This window comes from Embiotoca jacksoni, unplaced genomic scaffold (assembly GCF_022577435.1).
Source record: "Embiotoca jacksoni isolate LCO1_2020_lvr unplaced genomic scaffold, fEmbJac1.0.p SCAF_6, whole genome shotgun sequence".
Taxonomy (NCBI): Eukaryota; Metazoa; Chordata; class Actinopteri; family Embiotocidae; genus Embiotoca; species Embiotoca jacksoni.
Window position 1 is genome coordinate 13,212,362 of NW_027185414.1, and position 23,850 is coordinate 13,236,211.

Here is a 23,850-nt window from a genome sequence, read left to right on the forward strand (position 1 = left end):
GCGCGGCAGGTGGACCGTGTTGAATCACTTCCCACGCGCTCCTTCACTTCTTTTGAACCATAGGCGCGTACAACAGCTGCTTCTGCGGGGAACGCACACAAACAGACACACCGCTCATCACTCTCGACACACACCTCGGGTTTTAAAACACGGTCTACAAACACAGCGGTGAAGCAACAGGCTTTGCTGAACACTGAGCAGCGGGCTGAGTTTATCTGCAGCCAGAAGGAGCCTTGTTGTGTGTTTTAGCTGCTGCTGATAAGGTTAGCCATAACTGCAAGAGCAGGGAATTAGAGCCTTCTGGTTTTTTTTTATAGTGATTGTCCTCCTGCTGTCTTTAACTGCTACTGACTGGTGCCGCAAATAGGTCATTCATTACATGGGTATCCATCTGCCATGTAACATAACTGTGTGCTGTCATTTTTGGCATGGTTGTGTGGCATAATCCATTATTTCTTGTTATAACTTTCAGGATTTCAGCCTTGTTTCTCACAAAAGAGCCAGGAAATGGCTCACACAGCAGGACGAGTTGCAGAAAAAGATACAGTATAGGGACATTAAAAAAAAAAAGTTACTGAGGGAACAATAGGAAATGTTATTGTACCATTTTGCTTGTCACTGACACCATAGAGTTCAAGTTTCATCTCTCTGTAAATATAGAAAATAGCATTTGAAATGTTGCCACAGACTTAACTTTTGATTTTTATTTCCGTGTAAATTTATGCTCATTTAACAATAATTATCTCGGCAGGGAAGTTATGTGGCCAAGTGTCTATTTGTAAATAGCCAGGTGTTAAAATGTGTTAGAAATTTAAATGAAGAAAATAACCTGGAAACAGCTGCTATTTTTGGTGAGGATCCAGACATTTTTAAAAGCATTTATTATTAGCATTAGTAATGACAATGAATGAAAAGAGGTATTTAGCATGTTGTGACAGATTTCTCCCGTAAACAACATATTGAATGAAACAAATTGTACATGGCAGTTGTATCTTATGGAGGTCACCCACTTTGTGTTTTTGGTAAAAATGCTGATCCAGATTAAGCCATGATTGATATGTGAGCTGCCTGAGTGCTATTATAAGTTATCTTTAGTTGAGATCAAAGTGTGGCATCAGCTAGCACCTTTACCACTGACTGCAGCCAACATCACCACTGCACTAATAGTCTTTCATACAGGAAATCCCCCACATGTACAAACTCAATTTGTTCATATTACACTGCTGTCACAGGTTAATCTCTGATCGCTGCCTTTCAGCATATCGTGTGTTTATTAACCCTTTTTAACCACAATTTTTATACTGACGTAAACTATTTTTTTCCATCTTCAAAACATGTTAACAGTGTAGAATATTTGTCTTTTCGTAGTCTTTTCTCCTCGTACAGAACCTGTCAGTCAGTTGGAGAAAGAAGCAGCTTCTAACCTTGACTTACATTTTTGTTAAGGACCCTCAGCTGTTTCATTGGGATTCAATTCAATTCAATTCAACTTTATTTATATCGCGCCAAATCACAACATAGGTTATTTCATGGCACTTAACACATTAACGTCCTTACAGCAAGACGTTACAATGTTATACAGAGAAATTCAATTGCATCCTCGATTGCATATTGTGATCTTAAAATAGAGCCCCTAGTAGTGATTTCGCAGATATAGTTATTAGAAGTTTTATTGCCACGACGCTTAGTTTGATACCATGCAAAAACACCGCCTTCACTATTTCCAAGTTTTCTCAAAGTATGATGAGCCAGTAACTAATCACAATAGTTTAACTTTAAGATAAGTCACTGCTACAAGAGATAGAAGGTGCAACTAATTTTGACTTAGGTCATAGTTATTAACCTAATCTACTGTTAACAACGACTTTATAAAAGTCAGTCTAATGGATGTTATTTTCCAGGAGCCAGACGTGTGAGATGCAGATGCACAGTCTGGTGACTTTGGTAATCATGTATCATTTGCTGACTGCACATCTGAAAATTTTAGTTTTTCTTATGACCCGTCAAGGAGTCCATTAGAAAAAGAAACATTTTCAGCACAAACTAACTCTAGATGGTGGCTGGATGATGCAGTTTGCATAGTTTCATATTTAAGGTGCATCACAATGTTGCTGCTTCAGTTATGTATTTGTGATGGTTTTGTTATTTGTCCACCTTTTGCCATTTCTGACAGGGTTTTGGGCATCAATTTGGTTCAGTGTTTGGCCTGTCTGCCTGCTACACTGCGCACACTGGGCCTTTTTAATCACGAGACACCACTTTTTACTGCATGGTTCATATGCAATATCAATAAGTTGCAAGAAGAAGTACTTTGTTGACCATAATACAACTTCTCCCTGGGTATAAGTTTGTCCCCTCACCTGGCAGGCATCCACTTCACCCGGCCAGGTTTAAAGGATCAAACACTGCCAATAGACAAATATTTCCCTAAATTTCTCTTAAAACATAAATACAATAGATTTTGCTTAAATTTAAATTTAATTTAAAATCTTGACTATGGAAATTTTTCACAAGAATTCAGAATCATCCAGGTTTGTGCGAGTGTCATTAGAAAAATCGTTTAAATTGTCCAGGAGCAATCGCAAACATGAATCACTTCTGATCCGCAAAGAAGAGTTACTTTATTTGTGTACCAAAATTTCATGAAAACAGTGCTTGTGAGGTCTTCTCTGCTAAACTTAGAGAAACTGGAGCAAACGTAACCTCTCTGGCCGAAGGGAGTTCGCTGACTTTCGATGGATTTTTCCTCTCTTGTCACAGACTTACATGTGTCTGATGGTTCATAGAAAGATAAGAGTTTAAGTTTACTTATGCCAACCTTGCTACGAGGACCAGAATTATTAATTTTTTTTTTTTTTTTGCTTGTAATGCGCCATTTACAAGTTGTTGAATCTTTACACTGCGATAACGCTTGTATGAGGTTGGCATGTTTTCAGGTGTCGTTGTGCTGTTTGTCATGCTGCGACAGCCTGCAGTGCTGTGAGTGTCTGGGGGCTAGACAGCAGCTGTGTCGAGCAGAGTGTTGGTGACAGTTTGTCTGTGGCAACAGCACCTGGCTCTGTTTAGAGAGTGATTAGGAGAGTCCCAAGCAGCTCCCTGTACTGTTTACATAAGGAGCCTGGAGTTAAAGGTGACCCACTTTGCATTTTCTTATCAACAGCCCACATTGATAGCTTTGAATAGCACAGACTGCAAAAGAGTCCTTTGCATGGGTTTACATACTTCCCTATTAGAAAGAAAGGGATGTGTTTGACTGGGCGAGGCTTGGCTTGGCTTTGACTATCACTACAACAATGTCCTGAGGTGGTATGAAAATGTGGGTGCGCACACCGCTCTCTTTGTGTGTCAGGGCAGGGTTGCTGTGTGGTCAGGCTGTGTTGGAAGAGAAACCACTGGAGGATGTTTAGGAAATGACGGTTTTCCTCGGCCAGCGTGTCTCCATCCCTCTCTCCTCTTTCTTTCCTTCTCTGTCTGCTTCTGTCTTTCCCTCCCTCTGTCTCTCTCTTTATCTCTCTCATTCTGTCTCTCCAGCTAGAACTCTCTCCGGGCATGTTGCAGACGTTGTGCTGTTAAGCCCTGTTTGATGGCTTTTTGCTTTAGGATGGAGTGAGGTGGTGTGTTTGATTGTGTGTGCCTAAGAATCCCCTACTGGGTGTAAAAAAACATTAGTAAAGGTAAGCTGTAAATGTGATGACCAGTGAAGACAGCTGAGCAAACATGTCATAAAGTATTTATCTAAAGTGAAAACAGACTGGAAGTTGGACAACTAAGGCAGACAGACAAGTCCCTTTTATACAGCCTGTTAAAGGTGGGAGTGTTGCGCAGATATTCTCTTTTGTGCTCTGTATAAAACATACAAACACAGAATGGGTGGTGGCGTGTGTGTGTGGGGGGGGGGGGGGGGGGCATTGCTGTTTCGCTGTTAAGCCAGCAGCAGAGGTAGTCACAGAGCCAAATCAATGTCTGGGTAAAAGGGAGAGCAGGGATGACCAACATGGAGCAGATCTACAAGTTGACACTCTTGTGTTACAACTCTGGTATTCTGACATGCAATCTAAAATCACACACTGGGGGAGCATTATGCCGGCTCTTTTTCTGATTTCAGTGTAAAAGCACAGCCTTATTTCTGGCAGTACTGTGGGATCTCTGTTTACAATGTGCTACAGTTTCACATGCAGAGGAAGAAGCAGTAAAGTAGAGAAACCATAAACACCCTGGGGCTGATGACTTGTTCTATCTCTTTTTCACTTTGATAACTATTTCACTGATTAAGCTGCTTATCACTGTGTATGTGTGTGTTTATTCTGTGTGTGTAAAACCAGTCCAACCTGCTCTGTAAGATTGGCCTGTGTAGAGACACATGTCCTGATGTCACCCAGGGTTGCTGTCGAACAATACTTCATTTTGTGTGTGTGTGTGTGTGTGTGTGTGTGTGTGTGTGTGTGTGTGTGTGTGTGTGTGTGTGTGTGTGTGTGTGTGTGTGTGTGTGTGTGTGTGTGTGTGTGTGTGTATATGTTTCAATGTGTATCTTTCAAAGATGTTCTGGGCTTGTTGTCACACAGCCTGAGACACACTCATGCGCCTCATGACACACCACAAACATTTATGGCAATTGATTGTACTTAAAAAAAAAAAAAAAAAAAAAAAAAAAAAGGTCATCAAACACTGTCCTGACCTTTAATACTAGACAAAGAAGGTTGCAGGCAATGTACACAAGGGCTGGTCCCCAATAAAAGAGCATCGCCATTAGTTAGGTCCTATTCCCCTTCTGTCGTTGACAAGGAGATGTCAGTGTTGGGAGAATAGAGTTTAAATGAGCATCTTGGCCCTAATTTATACACTTAAGCCCTTGTAATGAGGGTTACTTACTTTTGAACAATCTGTCTTGACACATGGCTTCAAAATGATGTCATGCTGTTTGTGTAGATCTCCCTCAGAGATTAGCAGAAAAACTTGTAACCAGTCATAGCATGCACCAGAGTTTACTTCTTCTTGTTGAAAATGCAGGTTTTTGTGAATGTTTTGTAGATTTGCAACTTTTTTTTGTTTTTTTTTGTTCACTTGTATCTTGAACTGTGGGCGTGGATGTGTGTGGTTGTAGCAAACAGATGTTGACAAATACACTACATACTCAATAGATTTCCACCATTGATCTATTATAAGATACGCAGATGGGAGTTTCTTCAGTTTTTCCTCAAGTTGAATATGTTCAACTTAACTGGCAACCTTTCCGTTTCCTTTGTTACAATTTTGGGCATTTTACTTGACCGAACATGGGTGTTGGATTTTTGTGCCATTAAAGTGAATCCTGATAGATGCCAGCTGAGGTTAGGGAGAGCCACACTGCTCTTTCGCTGCGGTTGAGTCCCATGCTTCGAGACCCATTCCCTGAATGGCATTGGAAACATGCTGCTTTTGTATCTAATGTGATTTCATTATGACAACAGAGCACAGTGCTGGAGCCGTGGTGTAATTACCCGCAACTTTTTCACAATGTTAACTTTGTATTCTCAAGCTTCAGCTTGGATTAAATTGCCTGAGAGGAACTGAAAAAAAGAAAACATTTTCATTCACACAAATCAGTCTTGCGACATTGACCAGACCAAACCACCTGAGATATTTTCAGATTATGTGTGTGTATGTTTGTGTAGCTCATGTTTGCTGCTGTCGTTGTCATACCCCAAGGCCTGATAAGCACTGGCCAAACAAACACAACACAGCCAACACGAGAGCAGTAGATAAGTGAATCATACACACACTCAATGCTGACCACACTTGACTATTGCCCTGACAAAACAGGGCCTCTTTCATTAAGCATTTTTTTCGTGTGTGTGCTGCAGCACGAATCATATAGTATGTCTATCTGTCTTGTCTTTGTGCTTTCTGCAGTCACACTCTCACAGTATAACCCAGCATTGTGCTAAGGGCTTCTTTTCAACAAAGGCCTTTTCTTTTGCTATCACATCATCATCTCTCTTTTTTCCTCTATCTGTGTCTGCTTCCATCTCTCTTCAACATGTCTGTCTTGTTTGCCTCTCTCGTTTCCTCTGTTTTCCTCCGTCCATCTCTAGATATCTGCTATATCAGCTGACTGTCATATTGTGTGTGTGTGTGTGTGTGTGTGTGTGTGTGTGTGTGTGTGTGTGTGTGTGTGTGTGTGTGTGTGTGTGTGTGTGTGTGTGTGTGTGTTTGTTAGCATGCCTCCTTGTCTATAAGAGCAAGGTCAGATATGTGCCTGAAGAAGTGAAGCGGGTTTTGTGGCCAAGTGTTTTAATCAGCCCGTGGACAGAGCTGCATGCCTGTGTTGGTGGAGGCCACAGTTGCCGCGTTAAACGTGCTCTCACACAGATTCTGGTTGCCAGCTAGACTTGTTTTATCTGGCTGGTATTTGTATAACTAAAGGGTATCCATTTTGGGCGCTGTTCTTTTTTTTCTTTTTTTTTTTATGTATGTTCATCTCAGTTTCACATATTCCATATGTATTTCCCCTTTGCACGGCCACTGACTGACATGATGTGCAATGGTTCAGTAAATTGATGAAATAAATACACGTGAAGGTCGTATTCTTGAAGACAACTATTACATGGCTTTCACATAGGAAATCCACTCTCATGCTGTTCCTTGGGGATGTTAAATATGTTAATGAGCTTCTTTGGCATGGCTGCAACTAACAATTATATTCATGATTGATTAATGTGGAGATTTTTTTTCATTCATTCTTTGGCATTTTTTCATTTAATATAACAATCACTACTTCCAAGAGCCCAATGTGATATCTTCCAATGTCTTGTTTTCTCTTTTGTCTGCTCATCAGTTTAATATAAAATATAACAAAGAGAGGCAACACATCTTCTGATTTGAGAAGCTGAACCTGAGAAATTGTCGCATTTTGTTAATTTGTTTTTTCATGATAAGTCACTAAAATAATTAGTTTATAAAACCAGCCATATTTCTGTTGATCAGCCAATCAATTAATTGTCCAAATGTTTCGGCTATCCTGTAAGGTCAACTGGACCCGATGGTAAGTGCAGTATCTTTTATCTTAAAAATTTGAATATTGTCTGCGTGGACTAGATGAGTCATGAGGATTTGTGCTTTTGAAAGAATGAGCCATTTATAACTGCATTCTTTGCAGAGGTAATTTTAAAATGCACATTTTGGTCCAGCTATTGACCAAACAATACCACTGCTCAAATTGATTGTATTCCCACTCTGAAAATTATTATTTTCAGAATTACAAGAGCCATTAAGAATAATCTAGTTGGATCTTAAAGTCTCGTAGAACGTCAAAATACTTTTTTTTTTTTTTATGAATTTCTGCTCTACAAATAGTCTGCTGATCAAATACTTGAAAGATCGAAGAACAGCTCAAGTCTCAGCCATGAGGCAAAGAGAAACCTTGTTTTTATATCTACTCACTGAGATGTGGGGCCATGGTGACAGCGGGCTCACTCCTGTTCGCCTAGAAAAAAAAAAGAGGTTAACTCATCAAACCGTACAAAATCCACGCATCTGGACACGCACATGCATGTACAAGCAGGAACACACACCAATTATACTAATTACAAGATTACAATAGGGCAACTCTCAGCAACCAGACCCCTCTATGGAAAGTCAAGTGGGTGCCGTGTACACGTGTGTGTGTGTGTGTGTGTGTGTGTGTGTGTGTGTGTGTGTGTGTGTGTGTGTGTGTGTGTGTGTGTGTGTGTGTGTGGAACCACTTGGGAGTCAGGGCCCATGCAGAGCACTTGCAGTGCTAATTAGGCAACCACAACCCAGCAGAGTACATCACAGACAGAAAGAGAATAGAGGAGGGAGAGCGGATGGAGTGAGGAGTGTATGTAGGGAAGCCAGCAAAAACACTGCTCATCTCCTGAGGAGGCGTGTGGAGGGAGATAAAGAGAGAAGGAGTGAGAAAGTTGAATGATGGTAACAACCAAAATATGTTACAAACAGTGAAGTCCCCAGGCACCGAGAACATTCCAGTACAGAACCATACAATTTGTCCAGGTCTGCGAAACATGTGAGCTGTCGGCGTCTTTTTGAGAATGTCTCCCATCAATGTGGTTAAGGGTACACCAACGAGCGACACGGGTGCAAAAACCATGATAAGCTCCGTGGCAGGTCTCCCTTTGTGCGTTCTTTCGTGCTTTGAGTTCATGTGTGTGAGATCTGTAACACCTGTCAATTCTCCCTCCCTCTCTGGAAAGAGCACCTCTGCCCCCTTTTCCTGTCTCTCCGGGGAACAGGTGAGGTTGATTAAAAGAGGGAGCCGACAGGACATGGTGATGGTGATGATGACGACTGAGTCAGAGCTTGACTCCTCGCCTGCCTTCTCAGTCGAACAGCTGGGCTGGGGCTGAAGCAGACCCTCTCATCAGGGGAGCGGCAGCGCTGTGTCCCCCTCAGCAAGAGGCTACAGAGGGCACAGCCATACAGACAGCAGCTTGACTCCCGGGGCATGAACCACAAAGAGCCAGAGACACAGACAGGGGAGGCTCTTGTGTGTGTTTGTGTGACTGAATGTGTGTCTCTGCATGTGTGTGTTTACACTCTTAAGCAGCGTTGTGAAGCGTAACCAGACTGTTCTGTCATACGCCCACGCCGGTGTCTCCGAGAACACAACTACACACTCCCCAGATGACATGCACACGCGCGCACACGCGCACACACGCGCGCACACACGCGCACACACACAACCTCAGCAACCCCTACCACAGCAGCTATGTAATTAACAGACAGAGGAAATGGCACTGTTGGGGTGGGTGAGTCGGATGCTGGGAGGAGGAGAGGAGAGAAAATCATTTCAGCTCGTGCCTACCCTCAAGACACACCGTTTCTCTGTTGCGGTTTGTGTGTGTGTGTGTGTGTGTGTGTGTGTGTGTGTGTGTGTGTGTGTGCGTGTGCGTGTGTGCGCGCGTGCGCGCGCGCGTCGGAGAATTCAAGAGAAGGTGAAGAAAGGGAGAGAGATGCCGGCTGGTCTTTTGAAATCTCCGTGTTTTTGTTGTAAGCTGCTGGCAGGCAGGTTGGGGGTGAAAACACTGAGAGTGGAAGAGAGGAAGAGTAGTGGGAGGTGAGGGATGAATAACAAGGTGTGCGCACACATGCAGGCTCACGTATACAACTGTATCATTTAAAGCCACACAAGTTAGAAGACGGGAAGACGGCTCGCTTTGCTCGTTGCAAAGGTGTGTGTGTGTGTGTGTGTGTGTGTGTGTGTGTGTGTGTGTGTGTAGAGGACAGTGTGAACAAGCCAGGTCAGATGGACATGTACTGAGTTCTCTGCTTTAGCCTCCATAATGGAGGCCTGCTGTATAATGACAGCTCAGACACAGCCAAAGCTCACTCTCTCGCTCTCTCTCTCTCTCTCTCTCTCTCTCTCTCGCTCGCTCTCACTCACTCTCTCACTCGCTCTCTCTCTCGCGGCTTCTCGGTTGATCTTTATCTCAACCCACCCTGTCCCACCACCACCACCATCCCCACCCCTCACACACGCACACGCACGCACGCAGGCGCACACGCACGCACGCACGCAGGCACGCACGCACGCGCACACACACACAACACACACGCACACACACCAGCACACCAGCACCTTTCTCTCTGTGTCTGTGTCTCCCTTTTCTTTTTCCCTCATTCTCCAGTGGAATTGTCGCCTTTGATCCAGCTGCTCTGCTGCTATCGAGCTACTGTTTCAGGATTTCTCTGATATTAGGGTTTTGTCTTTGGTGTAAGTAAAAGAGATGGCACTCACAGGTGTGCATGCCTGTGCAAACACACACACTCATACACATCCGTTGTATAGCGCCTGAGGGTAGATTGCTCTGACATCTCATCTCAGAAGTCAAACAAACCTGGAACTACCAGAGCAGGTTTATCCTGCTGTCCTCCTGGATACTCTGTGTATGTGTGAGTGTGAAGGTTTGTTCATACCACATTTATTTGCACAGTTAATATCCAAGCAACGGTATTCTTGTGTATGACCATTTAAAGCCATTTTTGAGATTGCGTCCTTGCTCTTTTTTTCAACCTTCAGGTACCTTTGTTTTGTCTTTCTTTGAATACCTGCCTGTGCAGCTTGAAGATCACGCTCTGTTCTTTTATCACAGCTTCAAAAGCTGTTTACTGGTACAGTACACGAGTGCCATTTATAAACAATACATCACTTAAAGTGTTGATTTCTTCCTGCTTGTAGTCAGTCAGTTATACCAGGTGTCATTTTTAAGACCACTTTCGCACATGATAATGTGGCTGCGGTGTGGCTATTATGTCCATTTTACATCCCGTTATGCTAGGTTGATTTCATATATAATGCTGCTTCACTGGTATGTTAGGTATCCTCATTTGTTTCTCTTTTATTCAGAAGTTTCCTTCATGCTGAACTTGTTACATACCGTCCTGCCATACATTTCATCCCCCTGTCAGCACATCTTGTACCAGCTAGCTCTTCAGTCACCCATTTATGATGACGTGTATTCTTCAAGCTGACTAAATCTGTCCTGTATCAGTGGCTGAGTCACTTACTCTAAGTCATTTCAGTAAGGTGGACTGTTGAAGTATGATCAGTTTATAATCTGAGTGGTTAGGAAGTTTCCACTAATTTGTGATGAGATGTAATGCTAAAAGGTGTTCCTCATCTTGATGACCCGTTGGAGGCTGGTCCACACAAACTGAAGTAGATGCATGTCACATGGAGCTCTTCAACTCACCACATTCCCTGCAGCCACATGTGGATTACTAGTATTCCCTTTTGCAATATTAAAACCTGACCGGCTGACAAAGAAAAATACACTCAAGAAATGTCCATATATCAAGTTTTATCAGTCCTTTGTGAATCAACCAACCCACTTTACAGACCTTCCTTTAGATGCTTCAAAATATTGTAAAAGCCTTACAGGAGTGGGTGAAAATGGTTTCAGGAGAAGCAGCAGTAAATGTTTGTTTCCTGTGAGCAAATATAGCTCTGATAGTTCATCAAGGAAAAGGTGATCAGAAAACAGTGATTAAACTGTTTGATAGAGGAATGTAGGAGTTGAACAAACCACAGACGCTATGTTACACTGGAGCCACAGAAGTATTCAAAGCTGAGCACAGCAAGACTTTTAGAAATTGTGCTATAGTCACCTCAATGACTGCTCATTTTGAACCAGCCGTTTATTGCGATGACATTTTTATTGCTTGTTTGAGGACAGAAATTGATGGGGACCACAATACTGCGGCATTGCTACGGTGTGTTTTACCAGGCAAAGCATGGATACACAGTCGTTGTAGGCAGTACAGTTCAAGTCCATGCTGCACTGGACTTGGTCAGCCAAGTTAGTGACTGGATCAGATAGATGGGCCAGCAGCACTGCTAGCTTTAACAAGCTGATGGGCAAATCCCTTCCTGGTTAAAGATTAACCACTCGCTAGAGCTGCCACCACTGCATTATCTCCTCACTGGCCAGGGCATACAGGAGCCAAGAGGATTTACTTTACGTGTGTGTGTGTGTGTGTGTGTGTGTGTGTGTGTGTGTGTGTGTGTGTGTGTGTGTGTGTGTGTGTGTGTGAAAGTAATCTGCATTCCAACCAGCAAAAGGGCGTAACAGTGTGTGTGTCAGCGTGTTTGTTTGACTACGGGAGTTAGTGATCGGCTTTTCTCCCAGCTGGGTGTTAAAACTGTGTGTTTACTGTACGCCATTTAGCAGTCAATCTGTTCTGCGCGCGCGTTGTGTGTGTGTGTGTGTGTGTGTGTGTGTGTGTGTGTGTGTGTGTGTGTGTGTGTGTGTGTGTGTGTGTGTGTGTTCGAGCCTGTGTGTGTGTGTGTGTGTGTGTGTGTGTGTGTGTGTGTGTGTGTGTGTGTGAGAATGGGTGGGACCTTGTTTGTAAGTGGCTTGTTGTGATATACATTCTTTTTGTTTCAGGGCTTTGTTTTGTTTTGCCTCAGGGCCCTGCAGCATTCAAAGGGTTAATTGCACCAGGAAGCTTTGTGTGTAACAGACTCTTTTAACCCCTTGTGTTGTCAGCAAAATGTTTTAACCCTTGCTGCAATGCCAAAAGATCTAAACCAGTCATATCTCTTAAGCGCTTTCCATTTAGGTGCGTAACCTTGCTAGTAGTGGCAGCCTTTGTCATTTTCATGAGCCACCACAATATATTTTAAGTCCATATCACTTTTGTGTATCAGTTGATGCAAGGGCTGTGTCATACTGTATGCTCGGACAGAAGACTCCCCTGATTAACTGTGAGACAATGCCATCTGCTGGAGGTTTGAATAATGTTGGGCCACAGATTACCTAAAATACTGAGTGGGCTGTAACTGAGTGATGTTGAGAAGTGGAGGCAGGCTCACTTATCTGGAAATTCATAAGACATTACTCACCCTGGGTTGCTTAGATCATACTGTTCCTCATTACTTACTCTGAAAAGAGAGCCCTCACTTGTATTCCTTGTGTTTTACCAGTTTAGAAAGCAATTTGGAAACAGAGTAGAGAAAGCTCTTTCTGTCTTGTGTCCACACACATAACTGTAATACAATTGATTTTCCCTTAGTCCTATTGTACATGTTTTAGTAATGTTTTGTAGTAACGTTTTACCCATGTTATTCTCTACATATGACGTAATACTAAAAATGCCACTCATCATTCTCCTTCGTCAAGCGTTTTAAAGTGTGAATATAAGGTCTCGGCAATTTCTTGAAACGCTGGACTCCTATTTTTGTATTTTTGCCTTTACTGGACAAGAGCCAGTGGAGAGTGGACAGGAAATATGGGCAGAGAGATGGAGGGATAACATGCAAAAAAGCTAGTCCTGAACAAGGGAAATTGTTTACCCCTTGGCCAAAGGGATTCCCCATGAGTTATGCTTCTGAGTACCAGCAGAGGGAGACCGAACAAGCCATATTTTGGGGAAAGCTATGTAAGCATCTGCAGCCCCCCTGAATAGATCATATCATATCATATCATGATCTATTTTCAAAAGCAGCAGAGTGATCTTTATGATGTTAGTCAGGAAAGCGGTGGAAGAGAGACACAAGGACATTTTTAACATACAAATTTCCCTCTGAGGGATTAATAAAGTATCTATCTATCTATCTAGAGTGTGGCAGTCCTGTGTTTTCTGTGGAGAGGGACCCTGGCCTGAGGAACAGAAAGGAGGTTTCCGAGCAGTGGCCTGTGGAACAGTTCTGACCACCGTGTGGCTTTACCCTGAAGATTATCTCTCTCTCTCCCTTGCACACTTGCTCCTTTGCTGTTCTGAGAAAAATAGCAAGTTCCGGAAGGAGGAAATGACTAAAGAAACAACTCATTCACACCCCTGCAATGACAGCAGAGCAGACAGAGGGGAAGTCAAGCCTGCACTTTTACCCCTTTCCTGAGTCCTCCACCTCCAGACCACTGTTAGACATAAGTCACCTCCCCGCTGATAACAGTTCCTAGTAATTGTTTTATGTGCGTGTGTTTGTCTACTGTAAAGGTTACACTTCACATATTCATTTTTGGTATGACTTCCTTGTTGGTGTAAAATGGTAAAGGTTGATTTAGAGAGAAGGATTTCCTTTTGTGTTTTGTTTTGGACACAGCTGCTTTACTTTCACTTAACTTTTTAATGAGGATTTTCAGGTGTGAAAGAACAATGGTGCTAATAAAACTAACTGAATTGAATTTAAGCAGATATTCCAACACAAAAGGTTTTCTCTCTTGCTGTAGGGCCTCCTGACTTGCAGGCCAGGACTTGTTCTGTTTCTTTCTCTTAAGTTCTTTCTGTTTTTCTTTTCTTTTCTTTGTCTCAAGAAGGATGGGGCGCCTACCTGCTCCTCTTCCATCCATGTATACATATACACACACTTACATGCCGCCAGACACTCCCCAGGATTGGGGTCAGATGTTGTGACCAGCTGAGCACCCTCATCCTCATCCTCCTCCTCCTCCTCCTCTTCCTCCTCCTGCTCCTCCTCCTGCCTCTCCTCTCCTCTCCTCTCCTCTCCTCTCCTCTCCTCTCCTCTCCTCTCCTCTCCTCTCCTCTACTCTACTCTACTCTACTCTACTCTACTCTACTCTACTCCCCTCCCCCTCCTTCAATTCGCCTTGGCAGGGCATGCATGCCTGTGTCTGTTATCTACAAATGGCTGAGGAATTATAGGTTGAGAGGGGAGGAGGGGGAGGAGTGAGGGAGAGTGTGAGGAGGGGGGTGGAAGTGAGGGAAAGGGGGGGGGGGTGAGGTCATGTGACATCGCAGCAGCTGCTAGCCTAAGAATTTCTGTTTTCTCACTTAGAGCTAGAGCAAGGAGGGGAGAGATAGGCAGCGTGTGGTGTGTTGCTTTGTTAGATAAGCTCTAAACGGTCTTTGTGAGCTGCAGTGCGAGAGACAGGAAGGCAGGCAGGGAGGGAGGGTGAGGGTGGACAGGCAAGAGGAGATAGATAGACAGAGGGCGAGAGAGAGAGAGAGAGAGAGAGAGAGAGAGAGAGAGAGAGAGAGAGAGAGAGAGAGAGAGAGAGAGAGAGAGAGAGGAGCAGGAAGATGGTGCATGTCCTGTTGGTCGCTGCCGGTGCGTTCTGGGCTGGGCTCAACGTGAAGATGCAGCCATGGGGGATCCAGGCGGCTCCACTCCTTTGTGCAGTAAGGAGCTTCGGCCACGCTTTTAATCTATGAGGGGGGGGGGGGGGGGGGGGGGGGGGTTCATGAACTGCTGCCAGACCTCCGGATGTGTGCCTCTGTGTGTATATTTGTCAAGCTGTGTGCTTGTCTGTCTCTTCTTTCACTGTGTTACTCGCATGTGTTAGTGTTTGTAGTACTGTGGTTTTACATGTGCGGTTGATATAGTCCTCAGATACAATGTGCTCTGCCTCTACAGTATGTTAGTTTTGCAAAAAGTTCCTTGTTTATATCTTTTACTCTCCTGTCGGACTTTTTCTGACTTTCTCCAAAGAGGGAGGAACAATACTGTATTGTCTTGACAAAGTCACGTTATTGACTGGACTGGACTGGACTCCAGTGTTTTTGCTTGTTTGCCAGTCTATCAACAGTGCTGTGGTGTTGTTCAGCAGTGGTTGTTGTTGATTCCGTTATTAATTGTTTGCTGGGTTCATTCAAAGTGCACTAGGTAACTGGGAGGTTACAGGCAGGACAACTCAAGAGGTGTTGGGAATGCTATTCACTCTCTCACGCCTGACTTGCCACTGTGTGTCCACTCAAACACACACACACACACACACACACACACACACACACACACACACACACACACACACACAGAGTGCTATGCCTCTGCTCACTTCTCAGGAGGGAACATGATCTTTTTATAGCCATCTCAGCCCCTGGGGTAAACCCGGATATAACTCTTACTTATTTAATTGTGCTATTGATATACTGTTAGTAAGCAACTGTCATTTCAGTGTGTCTCTGTCTTAGATGTCGGTGTGTAAGCGGGAAGTTTACTTTGAATGTTGATTTAAGGACAATTCTGAACAATCCCCAGCCTGTGTGTACAGTTTAGTGTAACGGTTAATAGGTCTGCCACACACACACACACACACACACACACACACTACACTCCTCTGAATTTACACTGTCCTCTGATCCATCCTTAGTGTGGTGTGTGTGTGTGTGTGTGTGTGTGTGTGTGTGTGTGTGTGTGTGTGTGTTGCCTGAGCATGTAAGGCTATCAGACTCTGCTCTGGCATTTAGGCATTCCACTGACCAAGGGGCTGTCAACATGGTGTCATTTTTCAACACACACATACACAGGAAGGAAAAGGACAGCCGTCTTGGCCCTCCTCACCCTTTCTGCCCCTTCAACCACCACAGAGTGCCTACAATGTGAACCCAGACGGCCACATAAATTCACTGTTTATATTCGTTTCTGTTTGCTCATCTCTTTGCATGTTCGTATGTGGCATTAACTTTTCCGTCTTCTGTCAGTTGACCTAATGGTTTATATAATTATATCAATGCTCTGTAAGTCTCAGATCCCTTGACTTAAGAAATCCTCAAATTCCTTCAAAACTGTTCAAAATTTATAAATATCTTTGCTGCCGTTTTTCAAACATCACAGTTTCTCTCATCTTACAGTTGTTAAAATTATCTTTTTTCCTGATTAGAGAAGGATCTTTGTAGCACATCCTCGGCAGCATTAATTGGATCAAGCTTTATATAAATTGGACACTTTTTCTTAAATTATATAGTTGTGAGAGAGCCAGTGAGTTGCTAATTTGTTACAATTTAACAGGGATCACACTTGATGTGTTTACGCTGAATTTGTTAACATGTATAGCACCGTAACATATCACCCCTGTAATGTTGGAGCATGCTCAGTAGATTTGTTGTGTAAACTGTGTGACCATGGACCCTTGGCAGACACACAGTCGACTGCAGCTTTTTGAGCAGAGGAAGGGTGACCCGCCCTCCTAACCTCTCACCTCTGACCCTAAGCCATACAACCAAAGCCCCTCTGCCCCTCTGCCCCGCACACCACCAATCCTCATCTGCCCCAGCTGTCACAAATCCAGCACCAAGCTCTGCCCTGACTGTCTCTGTGCCTTATTCTGTTCGCATATATTTGCATTGGTCTTTGCACAATTAATGCAATATATGTGTTTGTATTTGGGAGGTATTTTTAATAACTCATGTCCTCACGACTCAAGCTTTTTTGCTTTTGTTAACGCAGTATTGATCATTAATACTTTCCCATTCTCCACCCTTTTTGTCCATTTGTAGGCATGAGCCATGAGCCAAAGTCACCATCGTTAGGAATGATCTCCACGGCGACCCGTACCACGGCGACAGTCAGCCCCCTTACCCCGTCGCCTCTAAACGGCTCCATCGTAGCCAATGGAAGCCCAGCTGCCCAGTCAGCTCACTCTGGATTTGCTGCAGCCCTCCGTAAACTGGCAAAACAGGCTGAAGAACCCCGAGGTAAAGCCACCCACTGTCAGCATGCACTGTCGAGTTGATCTCAACGCTAGTTACATTAGGAAGAGCACTTACATTACAGAAAGAATGATGGCAACTTTTGGACTTTTGTACATTATACTTTGTGGGCCTGGCTGAGGTCACTATTCTGAAGATTTCCATAGAAAAATGTACTGAAAAGAAGTTGTTAAGTTTATGTTTTTGGATGGCAGCAGTTTGGTTGCACAATTAATGAAGAAAATAGTAACAGTATCTCAGTTTGCAATACCTGACTAGTATGAATTTATAGACAGATCATTTAGTGTTTTTGCAAACGTGAACATTTCCTGTTGTGTTTTTGTGAAATGAAGTATTAAGATTTACTTTAGCTGGAATTGTTACATCTTACAAAGTCATAGAATGAACTTATGGTTTAGAGCTTGCAGATTGGTTTTATATGTTCTCATGATTATTTTTTTTTTTGGGGGGGAAGCATTGTCAGGGAGGCTGTAGCTCAGTCGGTAGAGTGGGTTGCATGTTAATCAGAAGGTTGGTGGTTCGATCCCAGCTCCTCCTGTCCACATGCCTAAGTGTCCTTGAGCAAGACACTGAGCCCTAATTTTTTTTTCTCCTGATGGTGTACCATCAGTGTGTTGTAAGCCGCTTTGGATAAAAGCGTCAGCTAAATGTAATTGTCAAATTGCACAATATTTTGTAAACATGTTATATCAAACTCTCTAGAACTGTAGAGCTGTATCAAATCTGAATCTTGCTCTGCTGATTCATACGTGAACTTGATGGATGACGTGTTGTGTACGTTCTGTAGGATGTGTGGTTGCGTATTTTGTCTTTTTGCGTTTATGTAGTGTGTGTGTGTGTGTGTGTGTGTGGCCGGATTGGGGAGTTCATATACGTGCCTCCATGTACACTCCAAGGCCAATATGTATAGCCGTGCAGAGCTGCTAATAGCAATAAGTGATATCAACACAGGATTGAATTAGTTGGTGTCCCTGGAGATGCGGGTATGAAGAGGAACCACTCTAGCTGACCCACTTAATGCGCTGTGTGTGAGTCCACGTACACTTGGGTGTGCTTGTCAGAGTGCGTTTCTTGGCTCTCCAGTTCCCCATCAGACATACATCCTTGTCAGTGGCTACATACAAGAAACGCCCAGTAGATTTCCCATCTCTCTGAGCTCTACCCTGCGGCTGTATGAATATGATGTAAGCACCAGGTGATTAAGTTACAAGTTACTAACCTTACCTTTTAACCGTCTGAACTATCCCTAAAACATAATTTCTAAAACATCCATCTAAATATTTTTGCGTAGGTGTTCAGGGAGAGATTTGTAAGTTCCTGGCAGCTGTTTCCTGTTGGTTTGGCAAATGCAAAACTTTTCTCTAAATGACATATACATACATGCAAGTAATTTCCTAGCTCATGCACCCAATTGTCGCTTAATTATGAATACAAAAATGTACAAACAAGCATATAAAGCAGAATCGACACATGCGGGCCTCAGTAGGGAGATTGTCATTGTGGACCTTGTGTATAATTGTGTATGTGTGTGTACATATTCATGTGTGACTCTATGCTTTGGCTCCAGAGAGGCCCAGCTACCCCAGCTGTCCACCCTTACTCTGCTCTGGCTCTGGCTCTTAAATCAGATGGTCCCCTCCTTCCTGGTTGTCCCTGGACACCTTGCTCCCCAGCCCGCTGCAGTCTGGGACCCATAACCCTGCAGATGATTTATTACCCACATAGAGAGAACGTTCAGACCCAACATCTCCTCACCTCCTTCTCAGGCCTTTTACTCTTCATCTCTCCTCACTCCTTCAACCAGCCCTATTTATCTCTCTCTCTCTCTCTCTCTATTACTCCATCAAACACAAAAATCTACTCTACAAAAATGAGTCCTGTATTTTCATTTTATTGTGGAGATACCTTTATTTGAATTTTCCCTTCTTATTTCTGTTGCATGCCTCGTTTCCCCCCTTTTTTTTTTTTTTTTTTTAGGTCAGATGCAGCTATAGAGAAGACATGGATAGCGTTCTCTCAGTCTTGCTTTTTGTTAATTTGATATTTACAGTGGAGATAGACAGGAAATATGTTTCCCCAGAGAGTAAAGGATTGACAAAGGTCCAGCCAGCTGGGAATCAAACCAGGGACTCACTGCTCAGAGCATATGCACTATAACCACTTGGCTATCAGGTTGCCCAGACATGCTTTTTAATACTTCATCTTTTTCCCGTTTCATTGTGTAAAAAGGTGAGAACACGTGTGCGCGATCCAATTTGTAATTCACAATCTACCAAAGCAGAGAGCTCCTGTCTGTATCTTTGTCATACAAACAGACACCAGATCCTGTCTGATGAAGCTTTACCACTTTTTTTATTATTTGCTATTTTTTTTAGGCCTGCTGCCTGTTCTGCTTGGTAGGTAGCGATGTGTGGGTGAGTCAGCCGTCAGGAATAAGGGGCGACTGCCCGTGTTGGGAGCACCGGCTCCAGGGTGGGCAGAGACACACGGGGCACCTGGAGCTCAAGACACTTCTCTGTCTGCAGACCCTGTATTTATAGGCGACACACACACACCCAAACACCCCCTCACATGCAAACAGTTGTCTTTGCAACTGTGCAAGCCTCGAGATTTCTTTGCATGCTGCAGCCTGCTGGCCTTTCATTACCTTTTGACTCAACCTCTCTTTTTCTCTGGTTGATTCTTTTGAGGTGAGTAGGGCAGTATATATCAGGTGCCATGACTCATTGTCCTAAGGACTTGAGGAATTAGTTAGGTTTGAGCACTAGCATCACTGCCACCGGCTGCTGAACTGATTTAAGACCCTAAGCACGGCTGCTGTTTATATACACACCCACACACACAGACACATACATCGTCACTTGTCTGTGGTGAGTATAATGAATAGCTCTGTGTACTGAGTGCTGCGCTGAAGAGGGGAGGTGATGGATAATGAGTATCAGAGCAGCATAAAGGACACGCTCTCATCCAATGTACACTTGCATGAAAAGACACTATGCAAGCAAACACACACAGATAACACGCTGACTCAAAAAGGCAGACCTGCTGACATTTGATTAATTAGGCAGATCTGGGTTTAATCCGCTGAGTTGTTTCTTCTCACTCTCTCTTCGACACCTAAACGCCACAAGAGTTCCATGACAGCGTTCATACCAAGTGTAGTACACTGCCTGGAGAGAGAATGAAGAGAGGGAGAATAAAGGAATACAAGATAGATGGAAAGAACTGGCTGGAAAAAAGAGGAACAGGAAGTAATTAGTAGATTTGTGAAAACCTGAGGTGTTGGTCAGATTGTGTGTATCTGTATGTGAGTGTGTTTGTATGTGTGTGGCCTGAGGCTTCCCTTGTTTCTGGGAGCCCAGAGCATGCTGGGACAGCGGGGCAGTGTGTCTCTGACCTCTCCATCTGGCGCCTGCCTGGAGCTCACACAGCCTTGCTGTGCTCAGTGCATGCCTCTCTCTCTCTCTCTCTGTCTGTCTCTCTCTCTGTGTGTGTGTGTGAGCGTGCATGTGTATGTGTGTGTGTGTGTGTGTGTGTGTGTGTGTGTGTGCGCGCGCGTGCGTGCGTGTGTGTGTGTGTGTGTGTGTGTGTGTGTGTGTGTGTGTGTGTGTGTGTGTGTGTGTGTGTGTGTGTGTGTGTGTGTGTGTGTGTGTGTTTCTCAAAGGCAAAACCCTTCAGGCCTTGAGTGTCCCTGAAACACTCACAAACAAGCTCATTTGCTTTCCCCTTCCCTCTCTGTCTCCGTATACACAGCAACCTTACACCTCTCATGACTCTGTTCAGTAGTGAGGTAGCATTTAAGAATAATATACAGTTTGTACAGTCAGCAGAAGGCACAGAGGACTGCTCCTCTTATTTCCATCCGCCATCTTGTACGGTCTTCCTTTCTCTCACTGGCACAGCAACACACACTGTGTGCCTCTCCCCTCCCCCAACTCAGTGATGCAGATTACAGGCTTTGTGTTGTGTTGTCAGTGCATGGCCAAGACTGTAGTAGCAGGTGTGTGCAGTGTTTGTGTGCATCAGTGTGTTTGTGTGGTGCACGTGTTGAGGCTTGTGCGAGTGCGTGCTAGTGGGGTGGCATATGGATGCAGGGTTGGCTGGGCACTGCTATGCACACCAGGTGTGAAATGGACTGTTTAATTAAGTGCTGATGTTGTTGTAATGCATGCTGGGAGGGAAGAGGGTGGAGGAGGAGGAGGTGTGGGGGTGAGGTGGGGCGGGGTGGGATGTGATGGGTGGCAGGGTGGAGGAGAGCAGCTTCTGTCTGGCAAGGCTGTCTATGTTTGGCTGTTTGGACAGAGGTGGTGGTGGTGGTGGTGGCAGAGGATCGAAGGCGGCAGTTTGGCACCACTAAAACATTTTTGTGTGGTGTTGTCTTCCTGTCAAGGCTCCAGACACTCGCAGGGATTCACTGTTATAGCTGCTGAACTCCGCCAGTAAGCGCAACTGGGCCTACTGAAGAGCTGTGGCAACTCTTTTGGGGCTTTTTCATTGGGTCAGTAGCCGAAGTGTAAGGTGCCATCTACACAGGGACTCTGGCCATAGCCTCTGACCACAGCTTGGTTTGTTTGTTTATTGCTGCTGTTGATTGTATCTTTTGTGCGTGTGTGCAGCGCGCGCATGTGTGGCTCAGCTTGAGCGGTCAAGTGTGGAGGCAGTCTGGGAGAGTGGGACTGGTAATAGAGGAGGCGATAGAGAAAGGAGCTTCACATTAATCACACACAGCTTGGGACTAAGACAGCCTTCTCTCTCTCTCTCTCTTTCTCTCTTTTCCTTGCTCTTTCCATCTCTCTCTACCTTTCCCCCTCTCTCGTTCTGCAGCCCCCTCCCGACACACACACACACACACACACACACACACACACACACACACACACACACACACACACACACACACACACACACACACACACACACACACACACACACACACACACAAGTGACAATCAGTACTACTAATGAAGTGCAGGTTGAGAGCTGATGAGCCTATTTTAGACTCTGGGGACTTCGTTCCTCCTCCTCTTGCTCCCTACAGGGCCAGCATGTGTGGCCATCTTCTCTGTATAGATGGAAGGGGAGGAGCATATGGCAGAAATGACACCAGGTTGGTGCCAGTCACATTCCTTGTATATATAATTTTTTCTCCTATCACATGGCAGTATGATATGAGGGAGGGGCGAAGAGACACACTGGTATGGAAATTGAAGGAGGGGGGGGATGAAAATTGTACGAAAGGAAATCTTTGAGGAGGCTTGATGAAAGAAAGAGGCTCATAGACACACATGACTGTCTGTGGTTAAAGCAGGAGGATTAAGGGAAGCATGCACAGTTGAACCCATACAAGCATGAAGCCACTCTCTCAGACATCTCCAGGAGCCATTACTGGCTGTATATATTGTAAATGTGTTTATGAAAATTGGACACCGGAGACAGATCTACGTCTGGTTGGCAGGCACTGCGTTTGATGAACAGAGGAAATTGAAGGAAGGTGTATGAAGAGGTGGTGGGTGGATGGTGGTTGTGTGGGGTGTTGTCAGAGAGGAGGAGGTAATGATATTTGTGTGTGTGTGTGTGTGTGTGTGTGTGTGTGTGATACGCATCAAGAAAGGATGCCTAGAAGTGTACACAGATTGTTAGTGCTACAAGAAGAGATTGAAGCCGTTGGTAGACGGCCCTTGTCTCTTGTTTTTCCTTCTTCCCTTCACCTGCTCCTCTTCCTGCTCTCTTAATTATTTAGTCTGCCCTGCCTCTTCTCTCATCTGCTCAGCCTTTACATGGAAAAGGAGGAGGAAGAAGAGGAGGAGATGGGGTGAGAGAGATAGATGGAGTAGAGGTCTGTTGCTTAGCAGTTCAGAATCACTGTGATCACCCCCCCCCCCACCACCACCACCTCGTCCCTCCCTCCAGCTTTATTTGTTCCCCCATCCTTGTGTATGCATGTTGTGAGTGTGTGTGAGATGAGTGAATAGGCTGTGACAGTAGAGCTGTATTAAGTGTAGCTCCATTCCCCAGGCTGAGTGGGCTGCTATTGATTGTCCTAGTCTTGCAGGGGAGAGTAATGGCTCTCTGAGGTGAGGGGGGAGGATTAGGCCACTAATTGCCATTGTGCAGACAAGATATGACTGCCCCCTCAGTATCCCCCACCACCCACTCACCCATCTGCACCCCTTATCTCTCTGCTTTGCTTTCCTTTCCGCTCCAGCTCTTGCCTCACCTTGCCTCACGGAGGCAAAAGAGTGCACCTCTTTTGCACTCTCACTCGCTGTATTTATTTTTCCCAATCACTCCCCATCTCCTGTCATTTTTCATTTTCATGTCTCACCTCACACGTATCATCACCATCTTTTGCTCACACATCTTTTTCTTTATGACCCCCCCCCCCCCTCCCCATGTCACCGCCGTTGACAGTCTTACCCCCACTCACATAGATTTTCAGATTTTCCCCAAGACATCAGCTCACTGCCATTATTGATTCTTTCCATTATTTAGTGGTATTAGTAAGATTGAAGTGTTTAAGATCGTTCAATATCTTGACGGCACCTACCTTAAGCTGACGCTGTCTGTTGAAATGGCGGTTGAGTGTAGATTTGTGTTTTTTGTTCTGATGCTGATAATTGGAGCGAAGGCAGACCTGAAACTGGCCTGAGGTTTCACCCCTCTGTTGTGTTTATTACATGGCTGCATGTGAGCACGTTGATGCACAAAAGCACACTACCTGCACCCTCACAGATGAGCACACATGCTGTCCTTTTTGCAGCACCAAAGTATGTGTCCCATTGAGAGGGTTGTGACCCAGTTTGACTGTGTAATACCGTGCTCACTCTGAGCGGAGGAGACATACAGTACACTGCACTGTCAGGAGAAGAGGCGGAGGCAAGCAGAAAAAAAGAGGAAACATAGAGACAACACACAGGTTAAAACACTGGAGAGCCAAGATGG

At 44.5% G+C, this 23,850-nt stretch overlaps 1 protein-coding gene across 4 annotated transcripts in view; it reads left to right on the forward strand.

The window, feature by feature from the left end:
- The window catches only part of gse1b (Gse1 coiled-coil protein b), a 171,519-nt gene that overhangs the window by 124,348 nt on the left and 23,321 nt on the right, over nt 1-23,850 (forward strand). For 3 of the 4 annotated variants that reach the window (XM_069174622.1, XM_069174623.1, XM_069174625.1), the window contains one exon: nt 16,696-16,893. In XM_069174622.1, the coding sequence (XP_069030723.1) occupies nt 16,696-16,893 (198 nt within the window). Of the gene's footprint in view, nt 1-14,389; nt 14,599-16,695; nt 16,894-23,850 lie in introns of those variants that run through there. The other variant, XM_069174624.1, reaches the window with a different exon arrangement.